General features: G+C 43.7%; 1 protein-coding gene across 4 annotated transcripts in view; it reads right to left on the bottom strand.

The window, feature by feature from the left end:
• Bdh1 (3-hydroxybutyrate dehydrogenase 1) overlaps nt 1–12,377 on the bottom strand; it is a 37,107-nt gene that overhangs the window by 17,553 nt on the left and 7,177 nt on the right. For 2 of the 4 annotated variants that reach the window (XM_090344150.1, XM_090344145.1), the window contains exon 2: nt 7,965–8,072. In XM_090344150.1, the coding sequence (XP_090200276.1) occupies nt 7,965–8,050 (86 nt within the window). In that variant the 5' untranslated portion in view covers nt 8,051–8,072. Of the gene's footprint in view, nt 1–7,964; nt 8,073–8,303; nt 8,342–11,946; nt 12,063–12,377 lie in introns of those variants that run through there. The other 2 variants (XM_090344155.1, XM_090344159.1) reach the window with 2 other exon arrangements.

Genomic DNA, 12,377 nt, shown 5'->3' with positions numbered 1-12,377 from the left:
TTGAAAAAAACATCTTCTTAAACTATTTCCTTGATCTTTCCATATAAATTTTAGAATAAGTTTAACTTTAAAAACATTACAAAAGGAGCCAGGAGTTTGGCCTAATGGTAGAGTGCTTGCTGGGTTCAATTCCTCAGTACCACATACACAGAAAAAGCTGGAATTGGTGCTGTGGCTCAAGTGGTAGAGCATTAGCCTTGAGGAAAAGCCCAAGGACAGTGTTCAGGCCCTGAATTCAAGTCCCAGAACTGGCAAAAAAAAAAAAAATTACAAAAGCCGGGATTTTGGCCTAGTGGCAGAGTGCTTGCCTAGCTCCAAGACCTGGGTTTAATTCCTCAGTACCACATACATAAGAAACGCTGGAAATGGTGCTATGGCTCAAGAGCTCTAGTTTTGAGAAAGCCCAAGGATAGTGCTCAGGCCCTGAGTTCAAGCCACAGGACTGGCAAAAAAAAAAAGGAAGCAAGAAGGAAGGAAGGGTGAGGAATGGTGCTGTGGCTCAAGCAGAGGGCTCTAGCCTTGAGAAAGCCCAAAGACAGCGCTCAGGCCCTGCATTCAAGCCCCAAGACTGGAAAAAAAAATTACAAAAAGTAAAAGCTGTCAAATGAACCTAAAAATTCTTGAACCTCCGTTTTTACTTTTTCCATGGTGTTTTATGGTTTTCAGTAAAAACTCCTGGACATGTTTTGTCTTCTTTATACTAAAAATTGCTCTGTTCTCTCTTCTCTCCTTTCTCTAAATAGCATTGTTCAATTTTCACATTCACATGATTTTCAAAGTATATAGAGTTACAATTGATTTTTGTGCTCACTTATATCCTCTGACTTTACTAAACTTACTAGTTCTGGGTCTGTTTCATGGATTCCTGGGGACCTTCTATTTAAGTAATTACATAATTGGGAAGTAAGAACTATTTCATTCTTGTTCTTGCCTCGGAGCTCTGGCTTTAACTATCTCATTCTAGTGGTTAAGTAAAGAGAATAAGCACCCTTGCCCGGTTCCATGTTTAGTGGCAAACCTTCTGTCTCCTATCTCTAAGCTGTGGGTCTCTTCCTTCTAGAGTTCATGATATTTGTCCTAAAATATGTTTCATAAATGCCTGTTATATTTGCTTTTCTAGTATCAATTTGTAGGCTCTATCCTAAGGTTTCCTTCTTTTAGTTAGGGGGATGATATTGTTTGTCAAAATGGTAAATGACGGGCTGAGGATATAGCTCAGTGGTCAAGTGTATGCTCAGAACACACAAAACCATCATTCAATCCTAAACAAAGAACAGGCAATGTAACTCAATGATAAGACTGTTTTTTTCCATGGGGGCCGGGGGTGGGGGGAACTAATGAAATGAGAATCTGTGGTTCACAGGTTCATACCTATAATCTTAGCTACTCAGAGAAGGCCAAGACCTGTAGTACCAAAGTTCAAAGCTAGCTAGGACAGAAAAGTCCTGAGTCTCCATTTCCACTTAACTAGCAAAATATTTGACCTGGAGTCATGGCTCAAGTGTTGAAACACCACCCATGAGCCAAGAAAGCTGAGAAACAGTATGAAGCCCTAAGTTAAAGTTCCAGAACCAGCTAAAAGTATTAAAGAGCTAATAAAAGCAAATAAATAAAATGGGCAAGTATTGTGGCCCCGGAGAAAACTGGTTGATTTAAATGCTAATGAATTCTATTAGCTAATAACTTAAGGATTTTTAAATAGTTATACTTATGAAGAATATGACCCTGTAGTTTTCTTTTTTTATACTATCATTATCTAATTTTGTAATTGAGATACTACTAGCTTTATAAATGAAGACTTATAAATGGGAGAGAACCTCCCGAAGCCTCTTCTGATGCTGTCCTCCCTAGAAGGCAGACTAGGGGACCTAATATTACTTCCAGATGAGATGACAGTCCTCACTTTCTCTGATACTCCCCTAGTAGGGACTGAGTCCCTCAGCACAGCCTGGTGAGACGACATCTAGGCACCTCTTGACCTCTGTAGGTATGGGTAGAGTGAAGCCACAAGTTTTTCTTTAATACATGGTCAGAGTAAAGCCATCACAGCCTGTTTCCAGTCTTGCTAGGTTGACTGATCCCCTGGGTTAGAGGGAGCAGGTTACTGCTGAAGCTGGGTCAAAGCTCTGGGGTTTCTAGCACGTCAGCTTCTTTAGCTCCAAGTCAGAAAACATGGAGCAAAAAAGGGAACCTTGAAAAGTCACAATGGTGTTGTTTCTTCAAGTCCTATTCCCTTCTCTATACCCTTAAGACTATTTTTATGCTTGCTTAATATAATATCAAGGAGTACTAGTTCACTTAGCCAGAGAAATGGAGAAACTTACAGAAGTGGAAGTTGTACTATTTTCTAAGTATTAAACCAATACTCATGTGTGAGGAAGTGAGGATAAGTGAGGAGCTAGTCACAGAGGAAAGAGGTGGAAGACAGCCTTACATTTTCTGAATATTATTTCCTGCCATTTAAATTCAACACCATCTAAATATCTTACGTATTCAAACTAGCAAGTAAAAAAATTATTAAAATGTGTATTCCAGAGCTCAGTTATAGCTCAGTAGCAGAACACTTGCCAAGCATATGTTATTTCCACCTCAAAAAAATCTGTTATCCAATATTCTTAAGGAAATTTTATTTTATTGGAGAGAAACAAAGAAGAAAAAGATAAGGTAACACTCCATCTTTTTGAGTTGCCAAAGTCTGTTTGAAGTTAAAGTTACTGTGTATGGATAACACCAACTAAGTAGAAGAGTATGGGATAGTCAAACCGAACTTAGTTGGAATAACTTCATCCAAAGAGAACCACTTTGTTTTCTGGTGACCTCTGACATTGTTTTCTGGTGACCTCCGACATTGTTTAACTACCCAAAAGGTAAATGGGTGTGTTTATATATACCAGCAATCCTATATAATTGAGGCACAAAGATCACCAAGTTTAAAGCTGGCTTTAACTTCAAATCCCAAAGAACTATGTCCCTGGTGGAACCAGATTATTTGTACATGAATTCTTAGGGGGTTAGTCCCTTAGTACTATGAAAAACAATCACAACAAAAAGCTTATTTCAGACTGACTTTCTGCCATACTGTCTCCAACCCACCTCCCTACCTGGCATACATCCAGCCTGCACATGATTGTTTCTGGGTGACTTATACTAGGTTCTACTACTCATGCTCAGTGGTATATTTCTATGTCTGCAGAGACCATAAAGTTCACTTTCTCTCCACCAACACTGAAATGCAGAACCCTCACAAGGTGGGTGAAATGGGACTCTGGCAGCACTGGACAGCTCCAGATGGCATGAGGGTGTCCTCCTGGGCACAGCCTGGCCTCTCAGCCTTGCCCTCTCAGTCACTGTGGGCAGTGCCTCATCTACCCTAGTCTCACTCCTGTTGGAATCCCTGCAGGCTTGAGGCCTAGGAAGGTCTCATTGACTTAGTCCTCTCATCTTTAGTTACCAAGCACTTAGGAGGTTAGTTAAAATGCAAAGTCCTATTTAGCTTTAAATACTAAAATAGTAAAGTTAAAATAAAGTCAAGTGGCATACATCTATAGTCCCAGCACATCAAACAGAAGCAGGAGGATTGAGAGTTCAAGGCCAGCCTTGACCTAACACAACAAGAGCTTTGTTTTAAGGGGGGTGGGGAATGCCAACTCCCAGATCCCTTATTCTGAATTAGTAGGAAGAGATGGCCTGAGGAAGCTGCATATTTAATCCACCTCAGAGGACTCAGTACCAGAGGTCTTGGGGACCCAGGGGGGTCTAGGGGACCTCAGGTTATTTAAGGGAATGCAATTATGTCTGTGTGGTTATATTGCTAAAAATAGTTCTTACCATTCAGAGACAGACACTGATGTATTTGCAAATGAAATATCATGTTCAAAATATACATGCGTGAAAAACAGCCCAGTAGGGATGCGGGAAGAAAAGTCATAGAGACACAGATATAACATGACTGGCCATAAGCTGATCATTATGGAAGCCCAGATGGTGGATGTGCCGGGATCACACGTATGTTTGAGAATCTCTATAAGATACTTTTTAAAAAATTACAGCGAGGGGCTGAAAATGTGGCTTAGTGGTAGAGTGCTCACCTGGCATGCATGAAGTTCTGGGTTCAATTCCTCAGTACCACATAAACAGAAAAAGTCAGAAGCGGTGTTGTGGCTCAAGTGGCAGAGCACTAGCCTTGAGCAAAAAGAAGCTCAGGGACAGTGACCAGGCCCTGAGTTCAAGGCCCACAACAGTCAAAGAGTTTTGTAAATGATTCCCATTCTTTGTTTCTTTCCTGGCCTATTAAATCAGAATCCCCAGAGTAAGGCACAGAAGTTTTCTTTTTCCCATACTGCTTGGAACAATTCTAACCTCCAAGGATAGGGGAAACCCACTGTTCTAAGGGGAGAATAAAAGAATTTTTTTGCTAGAGGCACCCAAAGAGGTTTGGGTGTCTCTAATCTCTCTGGTAACAAATCACCTATAGGCTACAGCCCAAGTCAGGAGTGGAGACACTGTTGTTTGCTTGCCAATGGCCATGCTTCTGCCCTGCCTCATTAACATAATCTGTATTTTTGTCACAATGTGTCCAGTTTTTCCAGACTATTGGCTACCTAGTAATCATGTGACCTCTCCTGGCCAATGAGGTATAAGCAAAACTGGCTGCTGAGTTTCCCATCACAGGGATTAGAATATGAAGTCATTTGCAACAGAGACTCAAACAAAATGATCATGCCAAAGTTGATTCCTAGCACTGAGGCCTTCTGTCTGCATCAGCACAGTGATCCTCTGTGCCAGCCTCCTTCCATACCGGCTTTTTCTCTGCAATTCTGCAGATTCCTTCATTCTGGGGACACTGAATGCACTCCAATTCACTTCTGTCCGGCCCTACCCCTAGCCCCATTCAGGCTATTCTGTAGTCCATCAGAATGATCTTCAGCATCCCCAAGACAGATTTTTCTCTCACCTGAAATGAGCCAAGAGCCAAGAGCCTAATTAGTGCCTTCTTTCTATTTAAGGACAAATTTTTTTTTTGTCAGTCTTGGAACTTGAACTCTAGACCTAAGCATGTTCCCTGAGCTTTTGTGCTCAAGACCAGCAATCTACCACTTGACCCACAGTTTCATTTCTGCCTTTTTTGGTGGTTGATTAGTAAGAGTCTCATTGGGTGTTAGTGGCTTAGACCTGTAATCCTAGCTACTCAGGAAGCTGGAGATCTGAGGATTGTAGTTCAAAGCCAGTCATGAAACTCTTATCTCCAATAAACTACTCAGAAAAGGCTGGAAGTGGCAGTGTAACTCAACTAGCTTTGAGCAAAAGCAGCTCAGGGACAATGCCCAAGTCCAGAAACCAGAAAGCCCCAGGAGCAGAAAACAAAATAAAACAAAACAAAATCTCAAGGACTTTCCTGCCTGGCCTGGCCTCAAACCAAGATCCTCAAATCTCAGCCTGCTGACTAGCTAGGACTGCATGAGCCACTGGTGCTAGGCCAAAACTTTTGGAAAAGTATTCCAATTGTCTTTGGTATTTTTTTCATCTATAATAAATACTTTCCAGAAATCCCTAAAAGCCACTTTTTTGTTGCTAGTTGTGGGACTTGAACTCAGGGCCTGGGCTCTATCCTTGGGCTTTTCTCAAGGCTAGAGCTCTACCACTTGAGCCACAGCACTACTTCTACCTTTTTCTATGTATGTGGTACAGAGAAATCGAACCCATGTATGCTAGGCAAGCACTCTACCACTAGGCCAAACTCCTGGCCCCCTAAAAGCCACTTTTGAGCCATATTTTTTCCATGATTATGAACCAGTTGCTAACAACAAAAAAAAAGCAATCAGCAAAGAATTGAGATAGACAGAGCATATGGTTCGGTGAGGAACCAGTCAGAAACCTTGGCCCAATAGCCATGTCTCAGAATCCAGGGAGATGAGCTAAAGATGCAGGATTAAATGGCAGCTGGCAGTGGCTCAGCCTGCTGGGAACTAAACTTCTAGAGGCAGGCTATTTGGAAGGCCAATATGCAAGTCCATTTTACTCTGACTGAAAGAGTGGGGCTTCCAGAGCCAAAGGGAACCCACAGCTCTTCCTAAAATTAATGGTGTCTATATGTAGGATGAAATGGAATTCTCCTTGGGCAAAAGATGTGTTTATGTATACAAAGCAAGAAGGCACATATACAAAGCAAGAAGGCACATATTAACTCCTAGCAGCAAACTGAGTAAAACCAGAGCCAGCATACCCATGTACAGCGTGACATGGTTCTTGACAAATTCCAAAGCCACTTTCCTGTTTAGGCGTATAGACACAGAATCCTGTGATGAGTCCCTTGAGGGCATAATAAGAAAAAAAGTAAAAGGAGAAAAATAAAAGTAGACTCTTAAAGTGAAAAAAAAACCCACAAAGAACAAAAAGCCTTCTTTTCCCAAGCCAACAGCCAATTGTGTATCTTGGATTTGGTGATCCCTTCCTGAATAGAGGTTCCTTTCTAATTCCTGTCATATGGAGACCACAAGGAAGTGAAATTCTGTTTCCAGGCAGGTCCTGTATAAAGCTGTCTGAGCAAGTGCTGTACAAAGTCTAAATGCACAGACTTCTAAAGGCATTGGCTGGCATAGGAAATATCAGCTTCCTAGCTGCTGGGACTCTGAATTTACTGACATTCAGTTTCACTCTCCTCAAATAGAATGGAAAGGCAAAAATCTGTATTTGTTTTGCCTTGCTCAAGCTCCAAAGGAGAAAATTCTTGGGAAGCTAAGGCAGAAAGATTGCTTGAGTGAGTAAGTTCCAGACCAGCAAAACTGCAGAAAGGAAGAAAGGGAGTGGTGAATATATATAAATGGATGGAGGGAGGAATATAGAGAGGAAAAAAGGATAGAAAAAGGTAAGGAGGAGAGAAAGAAGGAAAAATAACTGATCTGATCTGTGCTTCTAAATCCCAAGCTCAGTGAAGTTGCAGGGCATTTTAATTACCTAATTTTATGTGTAAAATGTAAAAAGACCAAAGAAATGGACCATATCAATCATGTGACTGTGGATGGGAAAGGCACACCTTACTTCTGAGGACTCTTACCAAACATGCACACTTGGATACTTTGGGGACTAGGGTGTAATATGGGGATTTAACTCAGGGCCTTGCACTTGCTAAGCAGGAGTGTTACCACTGGAGCCATGACTCCAGTTCTATACTTGGATCTAAACACAAGGAAACACCACATAAACTCTGAAATACATTCCTTAGAATAAATGGGAGGCTGAAAAAAAATCTTTCTGCTGGGAAGAGACTGAGAGATATTCCAATCCAGTGCACTGGGGGATTGTGAATGCTGGACCATTTGGTGAGATTATTAGGTCTGTATTTGCATTGGTTAACACAGTATTATACCATTGTAATTTCCTAATGGGATCACTGTATTATGACTTTGTAAGCTGTAAAAATTTGGGAAAGTAGAAGGGGTATCAATGTGTGAGAAATAATGTACCTATTATCTGGCAAATGTAACTATAATCCCTCTATACATTACAATAAAAAAATTGAGGGGGGGGAAGGTAGGTGGAGGAATCCAAGACCCAATCATTCTATCGTGGCAATTTCAGTACAATTCTAAAGTTATTTCAAAGTTTTTGAAGTGTTTTTTTTTTTTCTTTCAGTCCTAGGGACTGAACTCAGGGCCTAAGCACTGTCCTTGAGCTTCCCTCAAGACTAGTGCTCTACCACTTGAGCCACAGCACCGCTTCCCAATACTGAGGAATTGAATTAGGGTCTTCATGCATGCTAGGCAAGCACTCTACCACTAGGCCAAACACCCGGCCCTGAGGGGCTTTTAAAGGCAGGAAAACTATCCTTCTTCGCCCCATGAGCCCTGGGATGCTGTGTCTTCTGATGATACCTCTGGGAGCTGGCAAGAGTTGAAGCATCTTTGATAGTCAGAACCAGGCGGGGAAAGCATGACCCTCAAGCCACATCCACCCCAGTTGCTTACCTTATTCCATTTTCTCTACTACTGATGCTTATGGCGTTTCCTGGGAGATGTGACAGAGGCCTGGAGAAACGGGCAGCTAACATCATGGTCTACTTCCTGCTGGTGATTCTAAAACACAAATGTTCGCTGGTATTATTCCCTGTGGCACTGAGGGGTTAGTCAGAAATGGTCATTTTTTTGTCTTCTAGGTTGTTGAAGTCAAATGGGTGAACCTACCAGACCCGGACCCAGTGCTGGTTCTAGTACCAGTTAGGCCTCTCCTACACCTCTCCACCAGCTACAACCTTCTACATAAAACAGGAAGTCAGAAGCCAGGGGATTTGGAAACCTGGGTTCTACCTGTGGCTGTGCCACCAATTCACTGTGCAATTCTGGATTAGACCAGTACTCTTCAAACCAGACTGGCAGCAACCACCAGGATAGCCAAGAACCTCACCCCTAAAGGCATTATGACTCAATACATCTGCTCCCTTGACTGGCTCCTCACACCTAGCAAAACATTGACCAGGACATGGGCCCTCACTCCGGTGTGCCCACAGATCACCCCTCTGTACACACAATTTGTGGCCCCATATACCATTTAGCTTTGCTCACCACCCTGCCTTTCTATGCTTAACAGTGATACTTGCTGGCCAAAGACTGAGGGAGCTGCTGTTCTTTTCCTGGACAAAATGTTTTAGCTTCTTCTTTGTACACTGTAAAGGCTGTAGTTTGTTATACTTACCTTGACAGCAGATGACCCTATCTGTGAGGCACTCTTCCTCAGCCCAAACCAAACAGACATCTGGTCAATAAGTGTGTATGTCAGTCCATTTTCTATGTGTTTTCTTGTACATGTGAGCATGGCCATTGCATGGCTGAGTCCTCTGACCCTTAAGTCTTTAGAGCCAATGTCTGTGACCTTCTGCTATGGTTTAAGTATGTATATGCATGTTTGTGATAATGACAGAACCTGGGGCCTCAGCCATGTTAAACAAGTGCTGAACAACTGAACTACAGCTACATCTCCAAGTTGGAATCTTATTGTTACTGTAGTGGTGAGACCGGAGGCCTTTAAGAGATTAGGAGTCTGATATGGCAGCACATTCTTCAGCACACAGGAGTCAGAGGCAGAAGAATCTCCAGTTCAAGACCAGTCTGGGGCTACACAGCCAGATGTAAGAGGAATTCATGCCTTTTCAGGATTAGTTAGCACAACTTGCTGTGCTCTGCCTCCTCCATATTTGCTTGCATTCAGGTGTTTTCTACATGCTATGAAGTAGCATAAGGCTCTCACCAAAATATGAGCAAATGCCAGGTGCTATGCCTTGGTCTTTACAACCTTCAGAACTGTGAGCCAAACTAAACCTCTTTTCTTAAGTTACCAGTCTCAGACATTCCATTATAGCAATAGAAAGGAGACTAAGTTACTCCTCTTATGAAGGAGGTCCTCATGCAACTCACAGCCTGGCTCTCAGAATCGTCTGCTTTCTATAGTACCTATCTCACTCTTCAAAAGCATTTGATTTTCCTTATTAAGCATAAGTTTATGAGGTCACAGGTCTTTCTCATCTTATTTATCACTGAATTCTCAGTACCCAGAACAATCTTGCTACAAAGTGGGGTTACCTAGAGAGCCCCTGGAATAGAGATGAGCTTGGGGAGCTTCTCCAGAAAACTGTGGGGATGGGAAATCGACCTGTGGCTCAAACAGAAGCACCTACTAACAGCAACAAACAAAGCTCAGATGGGCCCTTAGTGGAAGGCTCGGGCCCAGACTAGTCCTGATTCTTTTTCCCTGGTGCAATGTACTGATCAGCTGGCTCAGAATACACATCTCTACTTCCTCCCTCTATGTCTGAAGTCCAGATCACCACACTGAGATGTTCAGCTGCAGCTTTCCATGCCGAAAAAAAAATAGTCCTTTTTAGTCCCTTAGCTCAATGTCTATGGTAGAAAATGCTTCAACATAAGCTACAAATACAGGACTGATTTTTGTTTTCCTTATAGTCAGTTATATATAAAGTACTAGATTCAAAATTCTTTATAATGCACAAAAATCATTCACTTGAATAATGCACTGTTTCTGATCAAGTTTCTCAGATTTAACCCTCCGTCTTGAACATGATAAGCACATGTTAAGCAACCTCCCCCTCCCAACAACTAGAACCTCCCCCTCCCCCACTCTGTGTCCTCTAAGAGACGACATTAAAATCAAAATAGAATTACAACTCCCAGATCAAGCAGGCATTGCACTCCTAGAAGAATGGTGCTTGCCTACTAAAGCCAAGACCAACTACCAAACCTCTAGTTTACATTCCTGGTCTGTTCTGGCCACCACATATTCTCTCTCTCCCTCCCTCCCTTCCTTCCTCCTTCTCTCCCTCCCTCCCCTCCTCTCTCTCCCTCTCCCTCTCCCCCCTCATAGTTTCAAATGATCACATCCAGCTCAGCCATCTCTCCAAACCCTAGACTTAGGTTTACAACTGTCCCTTTGAAAGTTTAATCGGCATCTTGAATTTAACGCATCCAAATGGAGACTGCTAGTTTCAAGTCGAAACCTTCCTTCTTCCACTCTTCACAGCCCAAGTGCTAGCAAACTCTACGGACTCCACAATAGATTTAGGATCCTCTGCTACCATTGGATTCTAAGCCTCACCTTTTGCCCAATTATTGCAACCACCTCCCACTAGGCTCCCCACTTCTATCAATATCTCTATGCAGGCTGCTCCCCAAAGTCTGCAAGAGCAGACTAGGTAACCCATGTCAGAATGCCCACAAGGTCCTATGTGATCTAGGCCCACCATCCCTGAACTCATACCCCTTCGCCTCACTGCAACTCTGTCATAGTGGCCTTCTTACTGCCCTTGGCACATTCCAGGCTAGCTCCTGCTTCAGAGTATCTGTCCCTCTCCCTTCCCCCAATGTCTTCAGCGTTCATTCTCTCACCTCAGTCCTTTACTCAGATGTTTGCTCTGATATCTCCCAGTTAACCTTTCAGCACCACCCCACTTTGAGATTTTTCTTTCCACCCCACCTCCTTTCTACTTTTTGTCTTACTTCCCAGCACTTAACACTGCAACATTCTATACATTCAACACATTACGCTTACTCATTTGCTATCTTTCAGTCTCAGTCGAATTTAAGCTCTTTAGCCATGGGAGTTTTGTCAGTTTTGTTCACTGGTGTATCCCAACATCTAGAACAAAGCCCTGTACACCATAGGCATGTACTATTTAAATTAAACGTTTTAAGCAGAGTAGTACCATAAGCAGACTTACACTTTAGTGAAACTCATGGGAAATAATACACTAAGGATGGACAAGAGTGGAACCAGGGAGATGGATTAGAAGCAGTGGAAGTGACACAGTGCCACAACAGGGTGGGCACCACACAACTTCAGTGAAATACGAAAAGTTCCTCTGTGAAGATGGACAGAGGCGGCTTGCTGACTGTAGAGATAATCAGAATTGGTCAGGGTTTGATTTTATTTTAAAGGTAAAGCTTTTATCACTTAACGGACCGATCAAATGGAGCACGCAAAAGAAGAGTCAAAGGTGTCTCTTAACAGTATGAAACTACGTGTAAAACACATTAGTATAACCGATGGATTTCAGAGCCTTTCATTCATAGATGAATAAGTCATTTCAAAAGTTGGTCTTACCAAATCATATCTCCTCCCTCTTCCTCCCTCTCTCCTCTTCCCCCTCCCTCTCCTCTTCTCTCTCCTTTCACACATTCTCCTTTCTCTCTATGTAACCCAGGATGACCTCCAAGTCCCAATCCTCCTGCCTCCTGCGGGCATTCCGGGTGTGGACCCTCTTCACAAGTTCTCTGCCTCCCCGTGCCCAGACCTTATGCATCCTCTCCCAAATCTCATCTCTGCTTCTGAGATCTGACTGGTACAAATAACCCCTCGTTCAAGCTTCTTCTAATCTCATAAATTAAAAAAAATGCCCTTCACCCCCAAGTGCTTCCCTCTGGGCTCGCTGACAGCGCTCACCCAGTCCCGGGTATGACAGCGGGGATAGTTCTGGTGACCCTGCACTGGGAGCAAAGCAAGGCCCTCTGCCTTCTCTTCGAAATGCCTCTCCAGGGTGGTGCGCTGAGGGAACGTGAAAGCGCCAAGCCCGGGCAGGCGTGGCTGTCTGCACGCCGGGCCCGGCCCGGTGGGGGGAACGCGGGGCCACACCCTGACCCCAGCGGGCCCGCCGGGAAGTCTACATCTCGAAGCAGGAACCGCGGGGCCAGACGGCGACTGGGAAACAAACCCGCCAGCGTTGCCAGACGCGAGGGCCGCGCGGGGCTCCAGCCGGGTGCTGGGACCCACGCGCTCACGGCGCGCCCCGGCACGCAAGCCTGGCGGGGATGGGGGCGGGGGCGACACGGACTGGGGGTAGACGTCCAAGATGCGCAGGCGCCACTCCACTCGCG

The sequence above is a fragment of the Megascapheus bottae genome, chromosome 1 (genome assembly GCF_031878675.1).
Source record: "Megascapheus bottae isolate mThoBot1 chromosome 1, mThoBot2.hap1, whole genome shotgun sequence".
Lineage (NCBI taxonomy): Eukaryota > Metazoa > Chordata > Mammalia > Rodentia > Geomyidae > Megascapheus > Megascapheus bottae.
This window is presented reverse-complemented; position numbering and strand designations above follow the sequence as displayed.